General features: G+C 42.9%; 1 protein-coding gene across 7 annotated transcripts in view; it reads left to right on the plus strand.

Moving 5' to 3' along the window:
• robo2 (roundabout, axon guidance receptor, homolog 2 (Drosophila)) overlaps positions 1–21267 on the plus strand; it is a 364990-nt gene that overhangs the window by 338226 nt on the left and 5497 nt on the right. For 4 of the 7 annotated variants that reach the window (XM_086080355.1, XM_086080357.1, XM_086080358.1 and 1 more), the window contains 6 exons: positions 1259–1384; positions 6931–7090; positions 10520–10783; positions 12751–12971; positions 20276–20473; positions 20767–20925. In XM_086080355.1, coding sequence (XP_085936481.1) covers positions 1259–1384; positions 6931–7090; positions 10520–10783; positions 12751–12971; positions 20276–20473; positions 20767–20925 — 1128 coding nt within the window. The remainder of the gene's footprint in view (positions 1–1258; positions 1385–6930; positions 7091–10519; positions 10784–12750; positions 12972–20275; positions 20474–20766; positions 20926–21267) is intronic. The other 3 variants (XM_086080360.1, XM_086080361.1, XM_086080362.1) reach the window with 2 other exon arrangements.

The following is a 21267-nucleotide window of genomic DNA, read 5'->3' on the forward strand; positions in this document are numbered from 1 at the left end:
TTCCATTTCCTCCCAACTTGAGTAAACGAGCTTTGCTTCCAGAGTGATTTATGTTTAATTCACTGATGCCTAACTCATATTGTAAAGCATACACAGATTAATTACTTGTAAATGACCAAATCACTATTCCTCAGATGTGATCTAATGCATATGTATGATCTCATTTGCTAACAGTCTGAAAAGTGCTTGATTATAATTTGTCGCCGTATAATGCACACATGTATATGAATTATGGGACTATTTCCGCCTGTTATTATGATGAAAAACATGACCATATCTCTGGAAATGAAGACGTACATGTCACTTTTAAGCCCGCGGTTACGTTTGCTTCTGTTGTATTATGGATCAACGTGCATTTTTAACCGTAAAATAATGAGCACCTTGTGTCACTGCCACTTTCATATTTCATATCCCAGATACATTAAAAAATAATCACAAAAAGAAGATAATACATTTAATTTTAAATATCATGGGTGAATTTGATCCGCAACACACAAGGTAAGGCAAGGCAGATTTACTTATACGGCACATTTCATATTTCACAACGTAACTAACACAATGTGCTTCACATCATTAAAAGTATAACATTTAAAAAACATTTACAAACAAAACAGACATTTAAAAGCGAAGTAATGAAAGGGTTGAACTTCCCTGCGCTATTATCATCACTAAATAAATGATCATTTCAGACAATATTTTGATTCATTAAAAAAATGAAAGAACACGCCCAGCAGTTTTTGTGGCTCAATTTGAGCTATTTAAAAGAAACACGTCTCTCCCATTTTACCACTCTTTTAGCCCCGTGTTAATATAATGTAAGAGTTAAAAACATAATAACAGATTAAGAAATATAAATATACTGTGTGTAACATTTTCAACAAGGGTTAGGATTTTCAAATCAGGTAGTTCTAAAGCTAAACAAAAATGGAGCTAAAATGTGTGTTTTTTTGTAACACGGTGGGTAAAATGGTTCCATTTGACCTGCAACATACCAGGACGGTTAAAGTATTAGCATGGGTCAATTTGACCCGCAACATAACCATAAGGGTCAAAATCCGAACCCCGCAATCCCCCCATCCCTCCCCCCTTGTTCTTGAGACCCGGTTGTGGTGCTTGCTGGGTGCCCTAACTGCATGTTTGGTTTGCATGTGCTTGTGCTGCCTCTCACCTGACGCCACTGTGATGCTTTGCTTCTCCTTTTTTTTTTTTTTTTTTTATCCCCACCCCCCTTCCAACCCCTTCACCTTTCCACATGTAGCCCTCCTTTTCATTCCCGACTACCGGCTGACAGACGGGCTGTCTAATCGAATTCCGCACAACCAATCGCAAGATTTCAGCACCAGCAGCTCTCACAACAGCTCAGAGCGAAGCGGCAGCCTCTCAGGTTGGTTGGGGGTTTTTTTTTCCCGGGACACGCCCCCCCCGGGGGTACTCCGCCTTATGATTGACGGCTCTCCTAATTGCTTCATTGATTTAGAATTTGCATGTACAACGCTGACATCCAAGGCGGTTCTGATGAACACCATCCCTCACTGGTGAAGCTTTGCTCTTTTGCCGCCTCTGCTTTCATGTTGTTCTTGTTTGGCGACGCTCCCTGAAATAAATGCCATGCCCCAATTAATCGTTGTCCACTTGAGCCGACAAGCCTGAACTAGACGGCTCCGGCCTCCCCCATGAGGAAGCAGAATCACAGTGCATCCCTCGCGATGACCGGCCTACTCCAGCCAGATGGCCGTGGCATCTGTAAAGCTGACATTTACCGTGGACTCATTCCCTGCCAAGTATACTTGTCAATGAAATTTTTTTCAATGAGGCTAGATGAGGAAGAATCTGATTATGCTCCAATGTAAATGTCAAACTTGGAAACAACTTTACTGATGCCCAACCGCCAGTAGATGACATCATTGCCCCCATTTTATACAAAATAAACATAGTTTGAGAGTCCATAAGAGTAATGGATGCATTTTGTGCAATCTACATTTCGTTACATGTCGATTATAAAAGAACGGGACACGGCAGAAAGGGCAGTCTATGCTGTCATTTGTCAGATTCGGTTTATATATAATTATTGAGCATAATATCGTGTGGGTATTGAAAATTTTGAAATTTTCAAAAATGGCTTGTACTGAATCAGTTTTTAGGCTCTAAATGCAACACAAGAAGACCCCAAAAAGAGGCAAACACTACCCAGTAGTGTCCAGAAAAATGAGAGGGAAAAAACAAAGCCTGGCTTTGAAGTTTAATCCAGACTTGAAGCCTCACTTTTAAACCCTCAATAGTTTTGAAATCCTAACCAGATCATAAAGGCTTGAAATCAAAACATGTTTTTAAACCCTAGCAATTGTTTGTAACCCAAACCCAGGCTCGAATCCCTAACTTGGAACCCTAATCCAGGTTTGAAGCTCTAATTTGATTACTAAAACCTGGCTTTGAAACCTACAGTGACACCCTAACCTTTTTCAAAACCATAACCGCCATGTGTCATTTTAGACGTGGAATTTTAAAGATCAACTTTGCCATGGAATTGGAACCTTATTTAAAGTCATAACCCAAGCTTGAAGCACTACTTTGAAACCCAAGTGCAGTCTTGACGCCCTAATCTGTTTGAAACCCTCACCCGCACTTGAGACACATGCTGGAAATATGAAGCCTGGCTTCAAACCCTAATTTGAAACCTTAACTGTTTGAAAGGCTCTCCCAGGCTTGAAACCGTAATTTGCACCCATGCGGCAACATGAACAATTTTCTTCTTTTTTTTCCACCCCTCATCATTAGTGTGTCTCTTAACTTAAGCATGAGCATAAGGAGTGTGACAGGCAGAGTGGACTGTGCACACACACGCACGTGCACGCCATTAGAAGCGCTTGGCTGGCTAAAGTGGCAAAAGTACCTTCGCATCCTCCAGCCCACTCCCACCCGCAGCACTAAAGCTCATGCTGTGAAAATTGCAATGTCATTTATAGGACGCGCCGCCTCGTCCTCCTCCGCCTTAACTGCTCTCTAATTCAATAGTGTGTGAGCAGAGGTGAGGCAAGCACGGCCTAAAGATAACTTTTCTACATGCTTGCACGCAGGTTGTAATGCTGTCATCCCAAAGAATGCAATTCAGCCTTGAGATGTCATTGAGAGGGAATTAGACGCATTTTGTAAAAAGCTAACCTGAATCAGGTTAGTTGAAAAAGTCAGTTTAAATCATTTTGTAAGATCATATAGTGCTTCAAACCCTAATTGGAAAGCGGAACCATTCCTTGAAACCCTAACCGCAGTATGAAACCCTAAAGTTAGTTTGAAAACGCCAACACTGAGCCAGTAGCTACAAATCCGTAGCTTGTCTTTAAAATCTAATTTGAAACCCTAACCCAGTCTTGAAGCACTCAATCTGTCTTGAAAACGTAATTTAGAACCCTAATCATTATTTGAAGCCTTAATCTGGTCTTGAGCTCCTGTATTGCAATGAGTGGTGTTGTGATCAGGGTTTCATGCTGCCGATTCTATTACCGATCATCCATGCGGACAAATTATCATTCACTTACTGGTTTGTTCTGTAACGTGTGCAATACGAAGGTAAGGAAAGATTGAAAGCTTAATTTGAAACCTTAAAAATCCAGGCTTGAGACATTAATGAAATCCTTAAGGGAAAAAATCCTGCGAATGGTCAGCCTCCGCGTGGCCAACGTTTAATGTCATTTTAATAACGTAGTATGTCCGCCATCTTCCTCCCTGAAGATGCAATATCAACACGTATTACGCCATGTTCAAAAATAATGGTCTTTAACCTTACGTACAATTTCCAACCAAATTCCCACGAGAATCTGTTATTTTGGTCACGTATGGACATGAACCAACCAAACCAACCAACCCTACCCGGTCCTAAAACCGAGTTCCACTGTGTCACTGCTGTCGTAAGCACAGCGAAGTTAGTCTTTAGCATCTCACCTTACTGCCATATTTCTCTTGTTTTGTGTCCACTAAGCCAAATCAAATACGAGAAGATGCTTTATGGTTATTCTGAGAGCCGTCCGTCAGCGCCGATGAGTTATGTGCGGCTTCCCCTCCTCGGCACCCAATGAAAACACAGCCAGCGTCAGGGCTGCAAATCCTGCACTTATATGCTGGGAGTGCCCAAAAAACCTTGGGGTAAAAATACCCAAAGCGACGTCTATATTTAGAAGGCGCACTGAAGAGCTAAGAGGCCCCTTTGGCTTGCTTGACGTGGACGAGGAGGTTTCTCCGCTTCTTGCGTAATTCGTGCCTCGCTGCCCGGCCGCAGCCCTCGCGCTCTTTACTTTTCATATTTGGAGGCAATGTCGATCGGTGCCAGACCACCAGAATTTTCCTAGAAGAAGAAGAAGAAGGAAGGGTCATGTGACTTACTGATGTCGTTATTGCTACAAGTCAAGTATCACACAGAAGCAGCCACACCCCATTATTGACTGATTTTGTACAGCACTTACTTTTTAAATTACATATTAGGTTACCTCCGCCAAGGGTAAAAAAAAAACAATGTGTTGTGATCTGTTATTAATTTAGCATTTTAGCGGGGCAGCAAGAGGAAGCAGAACATAAATGATGGTATAAATGCTGCTTGCTTGTCTGACTTTAAAAAAAAACTCATTTTGAAAGACTAAGCCTGCCTTGAAACTCCACCGTCTGTCATGTGAAAACCACCATTGAAATGTTCACCCTGGTCTCAAACCCTCACCCATGTTTGCAGCCCTAACTTGAAACCCTAAACCCTAGTGTGAGCCCTGGAGGTAGACTTGAAACCCTCATTTGAAACCCTAACCCAGGTTTGAAACCCCAGTTATCCTAACTGTAACTCGTAACCCTTGAAACTGTCATTTCAAACCCTAACTCTGGCTTGCAACACTAATTGAAGACACCAACCCTAGCCTAAAACTCTGGCTCAAAACCCAAATTATAGACCTTAACCTAGGCTTGAAACACACATTTCAAACCCTTGCTTCAAACCCTTAACCAGACTTGAAACCCTCGTTTGAAGCCCTAACTATAACTTTAACCCCTAACCTTGTATTGAAATCATGCTTTGAAATCGCAATCTTGTTTTGTATGCAATTGAAAACCGTAACCTGGTCTGCACTCTACTGTGTTTTCCTTTCGAGTCTTCCTCGCATGAATCCAATTTTCAGAGTGAGCGCATCTTAATTGAACAGCGTCTGGCAACGCATGTGAGGCCTGATGGAAATGTCAACGTGAAGTCAGTCATAGATGGCAGTTGAGCGTTCTGGTGGATAGCTACCAATAACATTGGCAGCTTCCTTGGCGCGTGTTTACTTTTGCATCAAGGCCAAACCAACAGAAGACGACCTGCTGCCTTTGATTCATTAAAAGAGTAAAAGAAAAAGAAAAAGATCACTTAAAAGCCAAACTAAACTTTGCCACCACTGGGTTTAACGGTTCCCGGCATCGCATATATCACCGCCTTCTTAACTCATTCACTCGCAGCCATTTTCACTGAAGCCATCCCCTTCGCTCCCGGCCGGCTGTTTTACTGGATTTTGACTGATTTTGCCAAGCCCACAAAATATTGTATTCTATTGCTATAAAAACATAGAACCTACCAAACAAAAGAAAGATTAGAGTTTCTTCTTTTATCAGGAGAAAATCTATATTTGTATATGTTTACGTTTTGCAGCAATTAGCAATATAATATAGCTTCGTATACTTTCATTGATTTTCACATTCATGGTGAAAACACTGTCAAAAAGAGCTTGTTGCAACACGGCCCTGAATAATCTCTTATATTTTGCTGCCACCTGCTGGCCATTTTTAGTAATAACTACCATTGCTTTAAGCCACCTCTTCATGTCAGAAGCTGCATTCTGTACGCTCTTGCATAAAATAAAATAAACATTAAAAGCATATAAATGTATTTTTGGGAGTGGAGGACAAGTATTAAAAAACGTATTTACACGTTTTTTGGGGATTGAATTAGTTAAAATAATCACCTAAGTCTTTTTTTTTTCAGATTTTTCAGGAAACTCGTTTAGCCAAAAATAAAAAATAAATATTACATAAAAATGACTTTGGCAATTTGGTTTAAAAATGATTGATTCATTATAGTCTCAAGGCATACATTTGTGTGCCGACAAATTTTTTGGGAAGTTTTTTTCCCCAGCCCTAAACGCAAGATGGGATAAAAAAAAAAGGCTTTTGAATGGTTTTCAATAGGACGCATAGCTTTTACCATTTTGTGCTCATTTAAAGGACTGAGCTGAACCTAAGGTTCATTCAACACATAGAAAATGGCTTGAAAATGAAAAGTGACTTCCCCAAAATGTCCTGGGGACGTCTTGAAGGGAGACGAGTGTAAGAAGCACAACAAAACGAGCTCTTTGAAGTGTGTTTTTAACACACGAGGAGGAAAAAGGTGACGCTTGTCTAAAACATGGCGCCGACAGCTGCACAAAGACGGATGGGACAGGAGCGGAATCAGGTTTTGGAAGGATGCGGGTGAAAATGGATGGGGGTTTGCTAGTGGCTCTCTGGGTAATAAAATAAATGAAAGTAGTAATAGACTGGGGGCGAATTGCATTAGGAACGCACCGACTCTGTGCAGGCCATTCATTATGATGATGCGGGAGAGTGGCATTTTTTTTTCCCACTGCGGGAGTGAAAGGAGGAAGGGTGAGGGATGGGTGGAGCGGCAAGGTCCGAGGACGGCTCCTCGCCGCCGTTTCTATGGAGATCATCGGCGGCTTTTCAGCCAATCGATCAATGGGAGGATGCTTTTCATCAGGCGACCTTGAATGTTTGTGTGTAGGCAGCAGCTTGTTGAAAGGCTCCATTTTACTGACATTTTCAAAGCAGCGTTTCTGAAGCACGAAAATGAATTTGATTCTTTTGTGTGATCGTGGCTTGTTTTTATCTTGCGTTTTGATGTTCTCTAACAGAAATGATGTGTTTTAGGTGGTAAAGGAGGAAAGAAGAAGAAGACCAAAGCCGGTTCCAAACCCACTAAAGCCAGCGGCTCCAATTGGGCCAATGTTCCCTTACCCCCGCCCCCTATCCACCCTCTTCCCGGCACCGACATGGACCACTATCCCAACGAACACCACGACGGAGGAGGGTAGGTTTGAGGAGATCTTGTCACTTTGTGTGTGGAGATCAAAAACCGTCCTCACTTCCAGTCAAATTGTCTTTTCAGTTCAACGTCACATTTTTCAAGCTCTGTCGTCGTGTTTCTTCCGAGTACTGCACTTTATTCCAGATTGCAGTGAGCAAGTGTCGCACGTTGCCAGCAAGGTTCTTACAGTTAACGAAAACTAAGAAAATAACTCAAACCAGAGCTGCTAACTGTTAGGTTGTCTGTATTTTGTTAGCGATGTCACTGAACGTTATCTCGTTACACCCGAAACGTTGAATATTTGGGATCGTTTTCCCCAATTGCTGCTATTGATATCGGCAGCGAGGAACAAGGAGCAGTGGCATAAAGTGAACCTTCATCGTCAAATTATTATGTCCAAGAATGCACAGACAACATGTAACAACACTACACTAGTACTAAAACGAATTAACTCATTCACTCCCAGCCATTTTCACTGAAGCAACATGATAAACATTGGTCAATATTCCTTTTTGAGTGCCGCCAACACCTCGCTTTCCTCGGTCCGGCAGCTCCCGTGTCCCTTTGCTCGCCGTTTGCAATCTGGCACAGTCGTCTGCTTTTAATAGGCCGGCTGCCAAATGAGGTGCAGTGTGCGCTGTGAATCTCCTCATGGCAGCAGATTAAAAGTGTAATGTCCTACGCGCGGGCGTGCGCTGACAAATTTCTTCTACCTTCTATTATAAGCGCAGCTGCCAGCTAGCCAAGACCGACTGCATCGCTGCAGTTCGGTAGACACAGCACAACAAGGACATTGGAAAAAATTCAGTTTGTATTTTTCATCCTTTCTTGTGTTTAAAGTAAGGGTTTCAAAATGAGTGCATTCATTTTGAGTTCATTTCAAGTTCCTTTACCGCCACTCTTTTTTTTTTTTTACGCGCGATTAACTCTTTGACTGCCAGACGTTTTCAGAAAAGGGATGCCGTCAGTGCCAGCCGATTTAAGCATTTTGACTGATTTTCAAGGTCCACAGAAAATGTTCTGTTTGGACTATGGAAACACACGTACTACCAAATGAAAGATTGGACTTTCATCTTTCATCAGAAAAAAAGAGTTTGTTTCTACCTTATTCTGTTCTTTAGTAATCAACAATAGAAAATGGTTAGTTTGACCCAATTTCGCCTGTGTTGGACCAAAATACGGAGAAATCAAGCTTTTAGTGAAACGATATTATTTCATGCATTCTAGTGAATTTGACACTTCTTTTTGTCCATGAATGATGCCACAAACACCTAAATAGTGCTTTACTTCTATAAAACACTACCACCAAGAATGAAAAAGTGTTTTTTGATAGCAAAATACGTTTATTTACATTCAACAGTGTAACAATTTGACAACAATTTGGCAAACTATTTACAAATGTGTGCAACTGTGGTGCTATTTACAAATATGTGGATGTTTCAACGACAGTTTTTCTTTTTGTAACACTCTCCTGCGTGCAAAGAGACGTAACAGCATTTGCACAACAGATTGCCTCTTCGCGTGTGCCACTTTCTTGCAGGCCGTTTTTTTCCGGGGAATAGCAAGTATATACTGCAGTGTGTCATCAAGTCTAATATCAGGATCATGCTACGGTTACGTTACGGTGGTGTTACGTCTCGCTTCCTCGCGTCCTTCAGTTGCTATACCGAGTGGTAGATGTTCTGATCCATTTTATCCACTCCATTCATGGTGGCATCGTAGTCCAGAAACAGTGTCTTCTCCGTGATCAGACTGTACCCGCTCCTCCGATGAATATGCATTGGACTCGGGGTACTCTTCATTGTCCGATCGAATGTCCGCTTGTGCAGCTCCGCGTTTTCCGGCCTTAGCAGCGCTAGCCGCGCTAGGCCGGTGAGGCTTACTACGTGATCGTAAACACGTCCAGGCTTCCAACTTTGGCGTCAAACTCGGAGTCGTCGTCGTCATCATCATCATCATCAGTCTGCATTGGTCGATGCCAACTCTCCATCGCCCGATCGAATGTCCGCTTGTGCAGAAGTACCCGGCCGGCTATTGTGCGCGTTTTCCGGCCTTAGCAGCGCTAGCCGCGCTAAGCCGGTGAGGCTTACTACGTGATAGTAACAGGCCAAAGCTTCCAACTTTGGCGTAGAGCTCGGAGTCATCATCATCGTTGACATCAATGCGCTTTTTAGTATTGATTGATGCTTTCCGTCTTTGAAAAAAATGCTCAAGCTGAGCTGCTTGTAACCGGTTGCTTGGTCAAGCCATTGTGGCTTGGATCAGCCATTGTCTCCTCAACACTCTAGCTCCGCCTCACGTCTTCTACTGACGCCCACGGTGGGCGGCCCATCCAACCTTGTGCAAAGAGAGTCATCGCTGCCCTCTAGGGGCCAAAACGAGTCTTTGACTAATCAGATCTGCCTGATACTTTCAGCACAGCTGCCCAAGGCTTTCCTGCACCCGTTTTTGAAAAAAAAAAAAAAAAACATAGGGGACGTCTTTTAACGTCCTCGGCGCCCTTCCCTAGGTTTATGCTAAACGTTTTATAACGTTTATGGCAGTCAAAGAGTTAATGACCACCCCTTACTTGGAAAGCCTGTACTGCTGTCTCAGCGTAGCACACACGCCCGCGTCAAAATTTAGCAGTAATAAATGTCCTCATATGTGTGGAGACTGGGGTCAATTTTAAAAACGTGTGTTTAAAAATGTGCACAATTCACAAGTTACTTCATGTTAAAATTAAATAGCTCTTAATATGAAAAGAAAAATGTCACCAATGTTTTACAAATGCAATTATGCCATCTAGTGGCAGAAAAAATGACCTTAACACAAATCAATATGACACTTGTTTTTTCTACAGTACAGTTTTTTAATTTTAACTCAATTTTATGAATTATAATGAAATTACTATATCAATGACCCCAAAAAAATTCAGCCCTATTTCTATTAGTTTAACTTTTTTTTTCACGTTTCATGTTCACAAAAGTATGAAAAGTTGGAGAGAAAAAAATTATTGTACATTTTATTGTACATTTAAAACAGATATAAAATGTGCGATTAATCGTGCTTTAACTATTGAAGTCATGTGATTATTACAATAAAAAAAATGAAATTGCTTAGTTTAAAGCAGTGGTTCTTAAACATTCAATATATATTTTCCACCAAAAAAGGGGAAATGGGGGGGGGGGGTGAAGATATTTTTTTTATTATTTGAAAAAATTTTGCAATGGCTGTACGGGGGTTGACTGTAGTTCAATTTAGAATGTATTTGTCAGCATTTCCATTGTCAGACAAAATATATTTTAACTCATCAGTTTTTACATACCACATTTGTCAAGACCAATGACAGCATTTTCTCCAAGTTGTGCAATTACGGGTCCCCAAAATATCCACACTGGCCAACGTTCTGTTTTTCAGTCCCATTTTTTTGCCCCTGAAATTCTACGTCAGGTACGAGAGCGACGGCTGGGGTCCGCCGATGCCGGTACAGACTTACCTCCACCAGGGCATGGAGGACGAACTGGAGGAGGAGGAGGAGCGCGTGCCCACCCCGCCCGTCCGGGGGGTGGCCTCCTCGCCGGCCGCCGTCTCCTTCGGCCAGCAGTCGACGGCCACGCTCACCCCGTCCCCCCGGGACGAGATGCAGCCCATGCTCCAGGCGCATCTGGACGAGCTGACCCGAGCCTACCAAATGGACGTTGCCAAGCAGACATGGTAACACATCATCATCATCATCATCATCTTAGGGCCGACCGCTGATTATAATTGGCTCATTTTTGCTCTTCGGCCAAAACAAAACATTTGGCCCAATTGGCCGATTGTTTCCCCCCGTTATCATCAAAAAAAACAAAGTTTCCCACGTTGTGAAAGTACCATGAATGCACCATTTTGTTTGCGTAGCATTAGCAACTAGCAAATGTGTAGTGTATGTGATTCTGGTTATTCTGTTGTCCCTAAGTGTCCTTTAAGCTGTTTAATGACACCCCAGTTGGAGTTAACTGTCAAACTAAACACACGACGCTAAGAATTACATCCACTGTATATTGAAATACAAAACATTCTTCGTTTTAAAAACATCGCTAGCCTAGCGCTAATGCTAAAATAAAAGGGAGGATCCCATTCAAATGCTAACAGGTAGTTAGCATCGACTTCGGGAGTGTTTTTCCTTCAAATAAGGAATATTCACACACAAATGCTGTGGGAACACAAAACCACAGGTAAGATAACACGACGCAAAAGCACAGATTCTTCCCAATGTGTGAAAAACGACTTATTTAAATAGAATTCAATCGCAACGTTCTTCTGTACTCACCTTAAGTGTGTACGCCATGGATGCATTAAACTAATTTTATGAATTAAATATGTATTTTTAAATAATCGGCAGATTAATCGTCAGTCAGTATTTTTTTTCTGCCAAAAATCTGTATCGCATCGGCCTAAAAAAATCCCTAATCATCATCATCATTCATTCCACTTTTTTCCTTTTGACGGATTATGTTTGACCGTTTTGTCAGATACGTAGTCGGTAATTTTTTCATTAGGGTGGGTGGCAGGGTTTATAAAACAAAAGTTTTTAAAAATCGATACACATTTGTTGATTTGTTTTTTTGGAATCTTTCATTGCAAAACATGAGCCTCACCTCTGCCTACCCACTATCTAGTGCTTTCACTACTATCAAATATTTTTTCAATCAATTAATCTATAGATTATTTACTCGATTAATAGACTAATCGGATTCATTTGAATTTTGCATTAAAATGTATTATAAAAGCATTTTCCCCCAATTACTGTTTGTTAACCGGTGATGTGTTTATTTTGTAGTTTGTATTTGTTAGTGATTAAAAAAAAAAAAACAGCCAAAACAAGTGTTTGAAAATATCTTGATTAAACACAGAAGATAATCAGTCTTCTTTCATGAAGCACTACTGAAATCAGTGAACAATTAATTCAAATTAATTGTCGATTAATTTTGCCAGTTCTAATACTGTCATGCTTCAATTTGTAGCATTTACGACCAAACTGTCTGCAACGCGATGCACAAATGTACGCTGGGCCACTGATTGTCTACATACAATTAAATACAGAAGAAAGAAAAAGGAAACCCGCGTGACCCGCACGCGCGTAAATACGACGTGTGTTCTTTTAAAACGCTTAATGTACGCATATTGGCCGGCGGCGGCAGGATTGATTCTGTTGCTGCTCCAACAGTTACTCTTTGTGTCGCCTGTGTGTGCAGTGGAGATAAACCCATTAATCATTTCAGTTTAATGGCCCTCTTGCTGCCGTGCTTCCACGCAGAAGCAAACACACACACATTCCTGCCCAAGACAAGAATGCCTGTGTGGCATTCATCGGCGCTTGTGTCGTGTGTGTGTGGGGGGTGGGGGTGGGGGGGGGGGGGTTATTGTCAGGAAAGGGATGTCATGTTGGCCGCAGTAATGACTATGTTGCTCGGAGAGCATTTCTGACAACACGAGGGCCGCTAATTACACGCCATCGCCGCATCAAAGGCCGCGCAAACAAACGTCGAGCGTGGGGGGTTGTGGGGGCGGTTGGGCTGGCGAAACATGCGCTTTTGTCCCGTCCACAATTAATGAGTCATTGTGTTAGCATGTGGAATTAGCGCTATTGTCAGCATTCGTCCACGCGTTGATGACAGCAGTCCTGCGTTTGACGACAGGCACATGCAAGTGGGCCCCCTCCCGCCCCTGGCCCCGGCGCCTCCGGTGGGCTACGTGTCAAGCACAATGGTGTCCGACCTGGAGACGGACGTGCCGGACGAGGAGGAGGAGGAGGAAGATGACGACGACGAGGAAGATGAAGGCTACGTAGCCAGGCACCCCCGAGGAATCGAGCACACGCCGGGTTCCAGCATGGACAACATGGACAGCTCTTTGACAGGTCAGACCACGTTTTGCTCTTCACTCGTGGACTATTTGGCTTTTAACATGGGTAACTTTTGTGCTATTTACCGTAGTCTTATTTTAACCTGCACAACCATTGGTGTATAGTATTTTTTTTGGTAGGCACAGCTTTAGTGGTTATTACGGTAATTGTATTAACCTACAAAAACTTTAAGATGACTTATGGGACTTTTCTTCACATCTGTGCAATTTTGGAAGACTTTATAGTCTTAATTAATTTGCTGGTCTTCCGGCTGATTTATGGCAATTTTATTTTAATCTGCAGAATTTGTTTTATTTATGGTCTTTTTATTTATTTATTTTTTGGGCTGCACAACCTTTTGGGGATTTATGGTTGTTTTATTTAAACGTGCAACTTTTGGGAAATTTACAGTTGTCTTATTTAACCATATTCATATATCATTGTAATTTCTTACGAGTGCAACTTATGGGGTAAATTTAAAGTATTCCTACTTTAACCTGTGCAAACCTTTAAGGTAAGTTAGTGTAATTTTATTTCAAACCTTTTGTGAAATATATACTCATCTCATTTGAACCTTTCCAGCTGTTGAGTGATTTACGGTAATCTAATTTTAACCTGCTTGATTTCAAGGAATTTACGATGCTCTTATGTCCTCATTTAGTTTGATTTGGATGAATCTTGTTTGGCCTTCCTCGGTGCTTAATGAGTGTTGTTTTCTCCCCATTAATGACTATGCCGTAATTGTCATGTATGAGTTGTTTTGTCGTCTCCTGTGACAGTCGCCTGCCTGATTGCTGATGTTCGTGCGGCGTGGCTCTGCAATGTGTTCATTTATATGAGAACATCCACAGCCGATGTCCCTCAATCAAGTTTTTAAGCACCTTTGGCAGACTCAGGGGAATTATAATTATACCCTAAAAAAAAAAAAAAAAAAAAAAAACGATAAGAAAGTCCATGAATTTTAAACAGGAGAGTGAGAGGGAAATTAACAGGGAGTGCGGCGCCATGCGGCCGTATCTCATGAAGGAGATTTGAAATAAAATTCACGTGTGCCGCTGCCTATTTCCATTCCAGACCATTTCCATTTTTGCAACTCTCTGAAAACTTTTACAGCCATCTGTCAAAACGAGGTTGGCTGGAACACATGAAGGGCACGACACGGCCGCGGCCGCTAACACGCTGACTGACGCATAGTCGCACATAAAAGAAACCAGCGGGGTTTGGCCATCAAAATGGCCTTTGCGCCATAAAACGGGGACGACTTGCCCCTTTGACCAATCAAAGTGGAGGAAGCCTATCAGGAAATGCATGGGGGGGGGGGTTTAAAGGCAGGCAGGAAATATCTGAAGCAAATAAAAGCTCTGGCTGGCTGCTTTGGCCCGTCACTGGCGGTTAAAGTACTTTTCCATAGCATGATGGAAGTGCGGTTTTGCCTGTGCTGACACATGCTACGACTGATGTATTTAAGGGAAAATGAAGCCGCGACAGCACCCTAATCTGCTGCATCTCGCCTGCACTGTATTACTCCAAAGACAGCACTATTTCTTCTAATCTATCTGCTTGTCGGTCACCCCAATCCTCTCCCCCCCCCCCCCCCCCCCCCCATCGCAACTCCCACCCCCACGTGTCACCGAAGCTGAAGAGGAATACTGCCAAGATAGCGATGGCAGTGACGGCAGAAGATTTATTGCGGCCACTGTTTGCCGGCTGTACAAAATAACAGTAAGCTTCCTGTCACGCCTCGATGGATTTGTCATTGTTCTCCACAAACATGAAAACGGCAAAGCAGAGTCAATCGGAAACATTTCCAATGGCGATTCTCTCCATATTCACCTCAGCGTTTCAAAATGAGGCCAAGCCATATTCATAAAGATGCCGAGATGTTTGCCTCGTCTCTTAAAGGGCCGGGGTGTAGAATTTAGTGCCATCTAGTGGTGAACTAATAGAAGGCAACAACCTAAATTCGAAGGCACACTTCACAAGGTAACCCATTACTACGTTCGCAAAGTTCGAAGCAGAAAGATGGCGGCGATCATGTCAGCCTCCCATAAGGTGCAGCACGACCGATATAATTAAGACCTTTGATATTTTTCTCATTTGCATATTATTTAAATTATTAGTGGGTTTTTAACTCATTGAATCGCAGCCATTTTGACTGAAGCAACCCCCTTCACTCCCGGCTGTTTTACTGGATTTTGACTGATCTTGCAAGGCCCGCAGAATATTGAGTTCTATTGCCATGTAAACGTGGAACATACCAAAAGAAAGATCAGAAAAAAAGAAGTGTATTTTTATCTTTTTCTGTTCTTTAGTTATCAGCGTTAGAATATAGCGAAGTTTTGTCGAAATCCCAATTCCTGAGAGAGAGAAATTTAGAAAAAAAAGCTTTTTGTTAAATAAACATTTCAAGCACAACTTGGACTTTAACATTACTATTTTTTCTTTGGTGACAGTTCAAACATCTAAATAATGTTTTCCTGCAATCAAACAACATTCCAAAAAGTGCTTTTAATAGCAAAATAACAATTTATTGCACATAATAAAAAAAAAAGAAATTTCGCTGGTCGCTAACCCTAACCGTGACCAGTGAAACGAGCCGTGGATCATCGCTCGACGGTTGCTCGTTGCGTACGAACGAAGCGTCATTCCTTGTCGTGCAGCAACTCAACCGGCGCCGTCTTGCTTTTTTGATCAGCCGATGAGGATGCTTTTTTTTTTTAAGCCAAAAAGCAATCCTGCAGGGTTTCGTTCTGCCGATCGCTTATTTTCTACTTCCTCTCCGCTGCTCTCTGCGCTACTTCGCCACGCTAGTGACAGACGACGCTAGTGACAGACGACTTCTCTTCTTCTACAACAAGATTCTTGCATAATACTGGCTGATCCTATATTTGCTGCCACCTGCTGGCCGTTTCGTTTAAATAACATTGCAGTCAAGCCAAATCCTTCAGTCAGGAGCTGCGCCTTTAAAGCTAGTGTGCAAATTAAGCAATTAGGTAGTCAACTAACTTGCAGAGGTCCGATTGTGTGCCATCGGGGTCGCACGACCATTGTATAAATTTCAAAAATGGGACAGTTGAAGCTTCCAATGCATTATCAGTGGCAGAACCTCACTTCACATTTGTAGCGTTGTTTTTAGCATTAGCATTCCGAGTCCAGAACATATTCTGATTTGTCTTTGACGGTTTTTGAAACTGGATTTACTTAACCGGTAAACTCTTTCACTTCCAGCCCAGCCTTTGACTTATTTGGCCGTCAATGAGTGTGAGCATTGAACCATTTGCTTCAGCCCCTTTCACGCTACTTTCCAAGCCAATCAGAGGCTTTATTTATTTTTCTTTTTTCGGACAGACGCTGCCATGTCTATCGTGTGCATATTCACGTTCAGATAATGAGATGTGTTGCAGTTGTGTTAAAGACAAGCCAGATCATCACCGTTCAAACAGAACGATCGGCGCCCACCCGTTAAGGTCAAACGTTTTTTCTTGCCGACAAGTTGAGCATGACAAGTCATCCTGAGTTCGGAGCAACTTTTCCCCCCTGAGCTCAAAGAGAAAACTTGATTGAATTTTTATCAAATTACGACAGTTTTGATTGCGCCGCTATTTCCCGGAATGGAAGCGCTGCAGTAGAAAGTGGCTGTTAGCGGGGGGAAAAAAAGAACGGGAAAAAGTCATTCTGTGATGTGATATGCTGAGGCAGTGTTCCACCTCCAAAGCTCTGGCAGCTTTCGCCCGCTTCTGCCTCCACTTCATTATCGGCGCTATTCTTCACGGCAAGATTGGACCCGCTGGAAATCGCTGTCGTTCTGTCTCCGAGTCGACGTCTGAAAGGAATTTCAAAGAGGAGGGGAAAAAGAACAAGATGGAGGATTCAAAGTAGTTACCACCTTGGATTTCTCAGCCGTAAAAAAAAGAAAGAAAGAAAAAGAAAATTGATGCTGAGTGGGCGGCGGTTGATGGCTTCCTGTACTTTTTTCACAAGTTTCCTTTCATCTGAGAAGTTTCTGACTGCAGCAGAAGTGAAAATATGTTGCAACCTTTGCCGGAGAAGGCGCAACTCTTGAAGTGAAAACTCTTTGAAGGGGATTTCCCAGTCCATCTAAATAAATCATAATCATATTACCGTCCCTCGCCATCCATATTGCACAAGATGAGGACTTTTCATGTCCGCTCTGGACGGCGTCGTCATCTCGCAAAGTCTGCTCCCAACTTGAACTGGAATATATGCGGTTTCCCAAAATTGTCATTCTCAAGCAGACACCAGAAATTGTTTCCATGTAAACGTTTGTTTTAAGTGTTGTCGTAGTGTTGGCTTACGGGTATCGTGGCTCCGCTTAGTGAAGGTTACCGTTGTTTCACTTAAAGGAACAAAATGAAAGGAAACATGAATTGCTTTTCTTGTGTGTAAACGGAGACAGGTAATTAGATATAATAAAAAGAAAAACTGTAGCAGTAAAATAAATGAGAATGATTCTCAAGGAAACAAAATAATGTATACAATCAAATACAAGTGGATATTCAGTCATATTTACTGTAACATATTCTGATAACATCTTAAATATTTTCTTATTTTTAGGAAAGTGCCGAGTTTATTTTTGAGTAAAGTGATTGATGATTATTATTATAGAGCCCCGGACTGTTTAATCAACTGATATTAACTATTTTAAAATTGGCCAAAATTGTGTCAACACACAACAAAACAAGACATATAAGTAATGACATTCAAACATACCAAAAGAAATCAGCACAAATCGGTCGATTCTATCTTTGTTGTACAGTAATGCAATCAAATGTTCTCCTTTCTTGTTGTAAGCATTAAGGAATCAAAAAATAAGTTATTTTGTTCATTACATTATTTTTTTAATTAATTGGATGATAAATTGGTTTTTAGAATATGCAAAATATTGGAGTCGGCATCAACCCCTTATTAGTCTTGATTCAATTATATGAAAGGTGCTGAATGCATCCCCCTTTTGTGCTCTCTATTTCTTTTTCGTCAAGGCCACATTTGGAGAAGAAAGAGAGAAAAAAAGTTGTCATCCCGCCAGTAAAAATGTGGGACTTTGGCGAGCACCAGAGTCGGTTAATGTGACAGATTTCTGGGGGCCCGCTTTGGCACACGCTTCTTAAGTGGCGCCTGCCCAAGTGCTTCGCTCGCATTATGGCGGGAGGGGGCATAGTGCTAACAAGGCAACCGCGCTGGCTTGAGGTCAAAGTTCAGTTTACGGGTGCCCCTGGACAAACTGGCGGGGAAAAAAATTATTTGTGTTTGTGAAGTTTCATGAGAAGACACCCAGCTTCTGTAATGTGCATGCCAGGCCACTAGTTGGCAATATTACTACAGTGAATGAAAGAGTACAGTAATTTCTGGACTACAAGACGCACCTGACTATAAGCTGTGCTAGCTACATTTGGGGAATACTACACATATTAGCCGCACCCGACTGTAAGCCGCAGGAGTTTTTAATGTTACAGCACCGGGTTCCCGCTACTTTATTTTCCATAATGAGGGCACAAATTGTCTGTCTCTCCTATTGTATTTGGGCTCACTTGGTTTGTTTTGCTCTGCCTGACGCTCTTGCGCTTTTTTTAAAAAGCGCCCCCTTTTGATCTGATGGATAAGCCGCACCTTTTGTAATGGCCGCAGGGTTGAATGCAAGTGAAAAAGTAGCGGCTTGTAGTCCAGAAATGACTTTAAATATACACTTACAGGAGAAGCATTCTAAGGATTTCAAATGTGACTTTTTGGTACAGTTCGGTACACTTTTCATACGGAAGACCTTTTTTGAGGAACAAGATATTTGTCATCTTTAATTTTGTGCCGGCAGCGAGCAGTTAAGTTTCATTTTAAATCACCCAATGTGTTCCTTTATTCACAACTGAAAAGCACTTGTCCCTTATTGTGCCGAACCGTGTCCTTAAAGCGATACAAGACTTATAACTCATTTCCCAGTATTGGATTAGGCATTGGGTTTAAAGAATAAAAGTGCAAATATCTCTGGCATCTTATTTCGCGAATTTTCTTTTAAACCGATTAAGTATCAAAATAAGAACATACCGTAGTGAACGCCATTATCCTGGTCACGTGATCGCGGTGACATATCCCGTGCGTACACGAAAGCCGCCTTGGTTCATTTCAACGGGAGTTTGCTGATGCAATGGGCACGAAAAAGACCGTCTTCAAAGGGGCAAGTCATCCCCGTCTCCAATTACTGCGCCAATTCTGATCAGAGTAGAACCCTCAACACGTCATGGATCATGTCATTCCGTGCAGGGCTGGGGCGGTGGTGGGCGGCCTCTCCTAATGTGGGCTAAAGTGCGCTTAGCACACGACATGTAGCTTAGCCTAGCAGAGTAAAAGTCAACCCGGACGTTTAGGTTAGGAACCGCCCACAAATTACATGTGGCGGTCGTGTCCTTGGGCAAGGCACTTCACACACATTGCCTCCCGTGCTGCTCACACTGGCGAATGTTTGGTGGTGGTGGGAGGGGCTGTAGGCGCACACTGGCAGCCACGCTTCCTTCCGTCAGCCTTGCCTCAGGGCAGCTGTGGCTAATTAAGTAGCTTACCCGCCACCACAGTGTGAATGTGTGAGCGCACCAATAATGCAACCACTTTGAAGCGTCTTTGAGTATCTGATTAGATAGAAATGCGCTATATAAATACAATACATTATTATTATTATTACATTACCAGAGTGAACAATGTCAATGGTGACTTGACTGGTCATTTCAGCCTGTGTAACACGCAACTTGTAGACGGTCCCCAGCTTCGACTCGTTTTATGTCAGTCGGCCAGTTTCATGCGACTTTCGGCCGGACACAAATCTTTGCCGGGTCCTCCGCGGCTGTACTGCTTTTGAAGAAGTCCTTCTTTTGTAATAAGGTGTAATTCCACCTTTGATGTCCGCCGTGGGATGCGATAATTCCTGGTGAGTGTCTTTGTTGTCACTGGCAGCCATTGTCATTCAATGTGTATTTTACGCACGCGATCACGTGACTGTCCAAAATGTCCGATACTGTACTTAAAATCATAATCGCTCAACATAAATTGACATTGACATAAAATGAACCATTTCACAGAATTTTCATAAGTCTTGTATTCCTTTAAAACCAAAGTACGGCCCAAACCATGATTTAAGGGATATGCTTAAAAACAAAATGGATCAGACCCCCTCACTATCGTCATCGCTCACAATCTTTTCCGACCACTTGCGTACGAACTTGCTTTTGTTACGAGATCCACTTCGGCCGTCAACGGCGACACACGCGGCGACACGTGACCAGATGCTCGGTCCGACAACAAGTGTGCTGTTGCAGGCTCCATGGCGAACGGCTGGGGCTCGGCCTCGGAGGACGAGCGCAATTTCTCCAGCCGGCGCTCCAGCTCGGCGAGCTCGTCCGACGGCTCCATCTTTACCCACTGCAGCTTTGCTCAGGCCCTGGTGGCCGCCGCGGACAAGGCGGGCTACCGGCTGGACGGCACCAGCCTCAGCAAGCGCGCTCGCTCGAAAAGAGGTCGGTGCGCCAACAAGAGTCCGGACCTTCTGCTGTGTGGGGACGCATCTTCTTCCTTTCTGCTCTCTAATTGCGCCTCCTTGTGGTACCCTGCGTACTTTTGAGGCCAACTTGCGGATGCTTACTTTGTGCATGGCACTTTTTTGGGCTGGGTCGACTTGCTTTGGTTTTCAGCTCTGATAACTGCAATTTACGTCACTTTCTCGACCTCCAATCTCTGCCGCAACGTCCACTTTTGATGCTTACCTAATGAAGTCCTGCGCTTGTTTTTGTTTTTTTTCCCTCCCCAACAGATAAAGGTTTGTCCCACAGGCACCGGCCCAGCAGTCCGTTCTCCACAGATGGCAGCACGGTGGGAACGCACAGCCTCGGCCACCAGAGGGCCACCAGGCCGGCACGCAAACCCCGGAACCAGGGCACAGCACCCCACCGCAGAGATGCCGGTGCAGACGGTGGGTGCTAATTGATTTCAAGACGCATGTTGGGTTCTTTAAGGACTTTTCGCTCAGTTCAAATCAGTCGCTACACAAGTGGCATTACAGTTGACTGCTTTATTTAATAAAAAATAAAAAAATACGTAAAAATTATACTTAAAGGCACTGTCCAGGGTTTTGACCATTTCTGTTTGTAATCAAACCGTTTCTATTTGTAAACAAACAATTCAAAACGGACCCCTCCCATGGTTCAACCCATACGAGCTCAACGTTCACGCCGCCCGCCTCTCGCCGCACTCCGCTAAGCGAGCTGCGAGAGTGAGTGACGAGGCGTCTTGCAAATGGTCACATTACTGACCC

This window comes from Leptonotus elevatus, chromosome 7 (genome assembly GCF_054856555.1).
Source record: "Leptonotus elevatus isolate MCC_2025b chromosome 7, RoL_Lele_1.0, whole genome shotgun sequence".
NCBI lineage: Eukaryota > Metazoa > Chordata > Actinopteri > Syngnathiformes > Syngnathidae > Leptonotus > Leptonotus elevatus.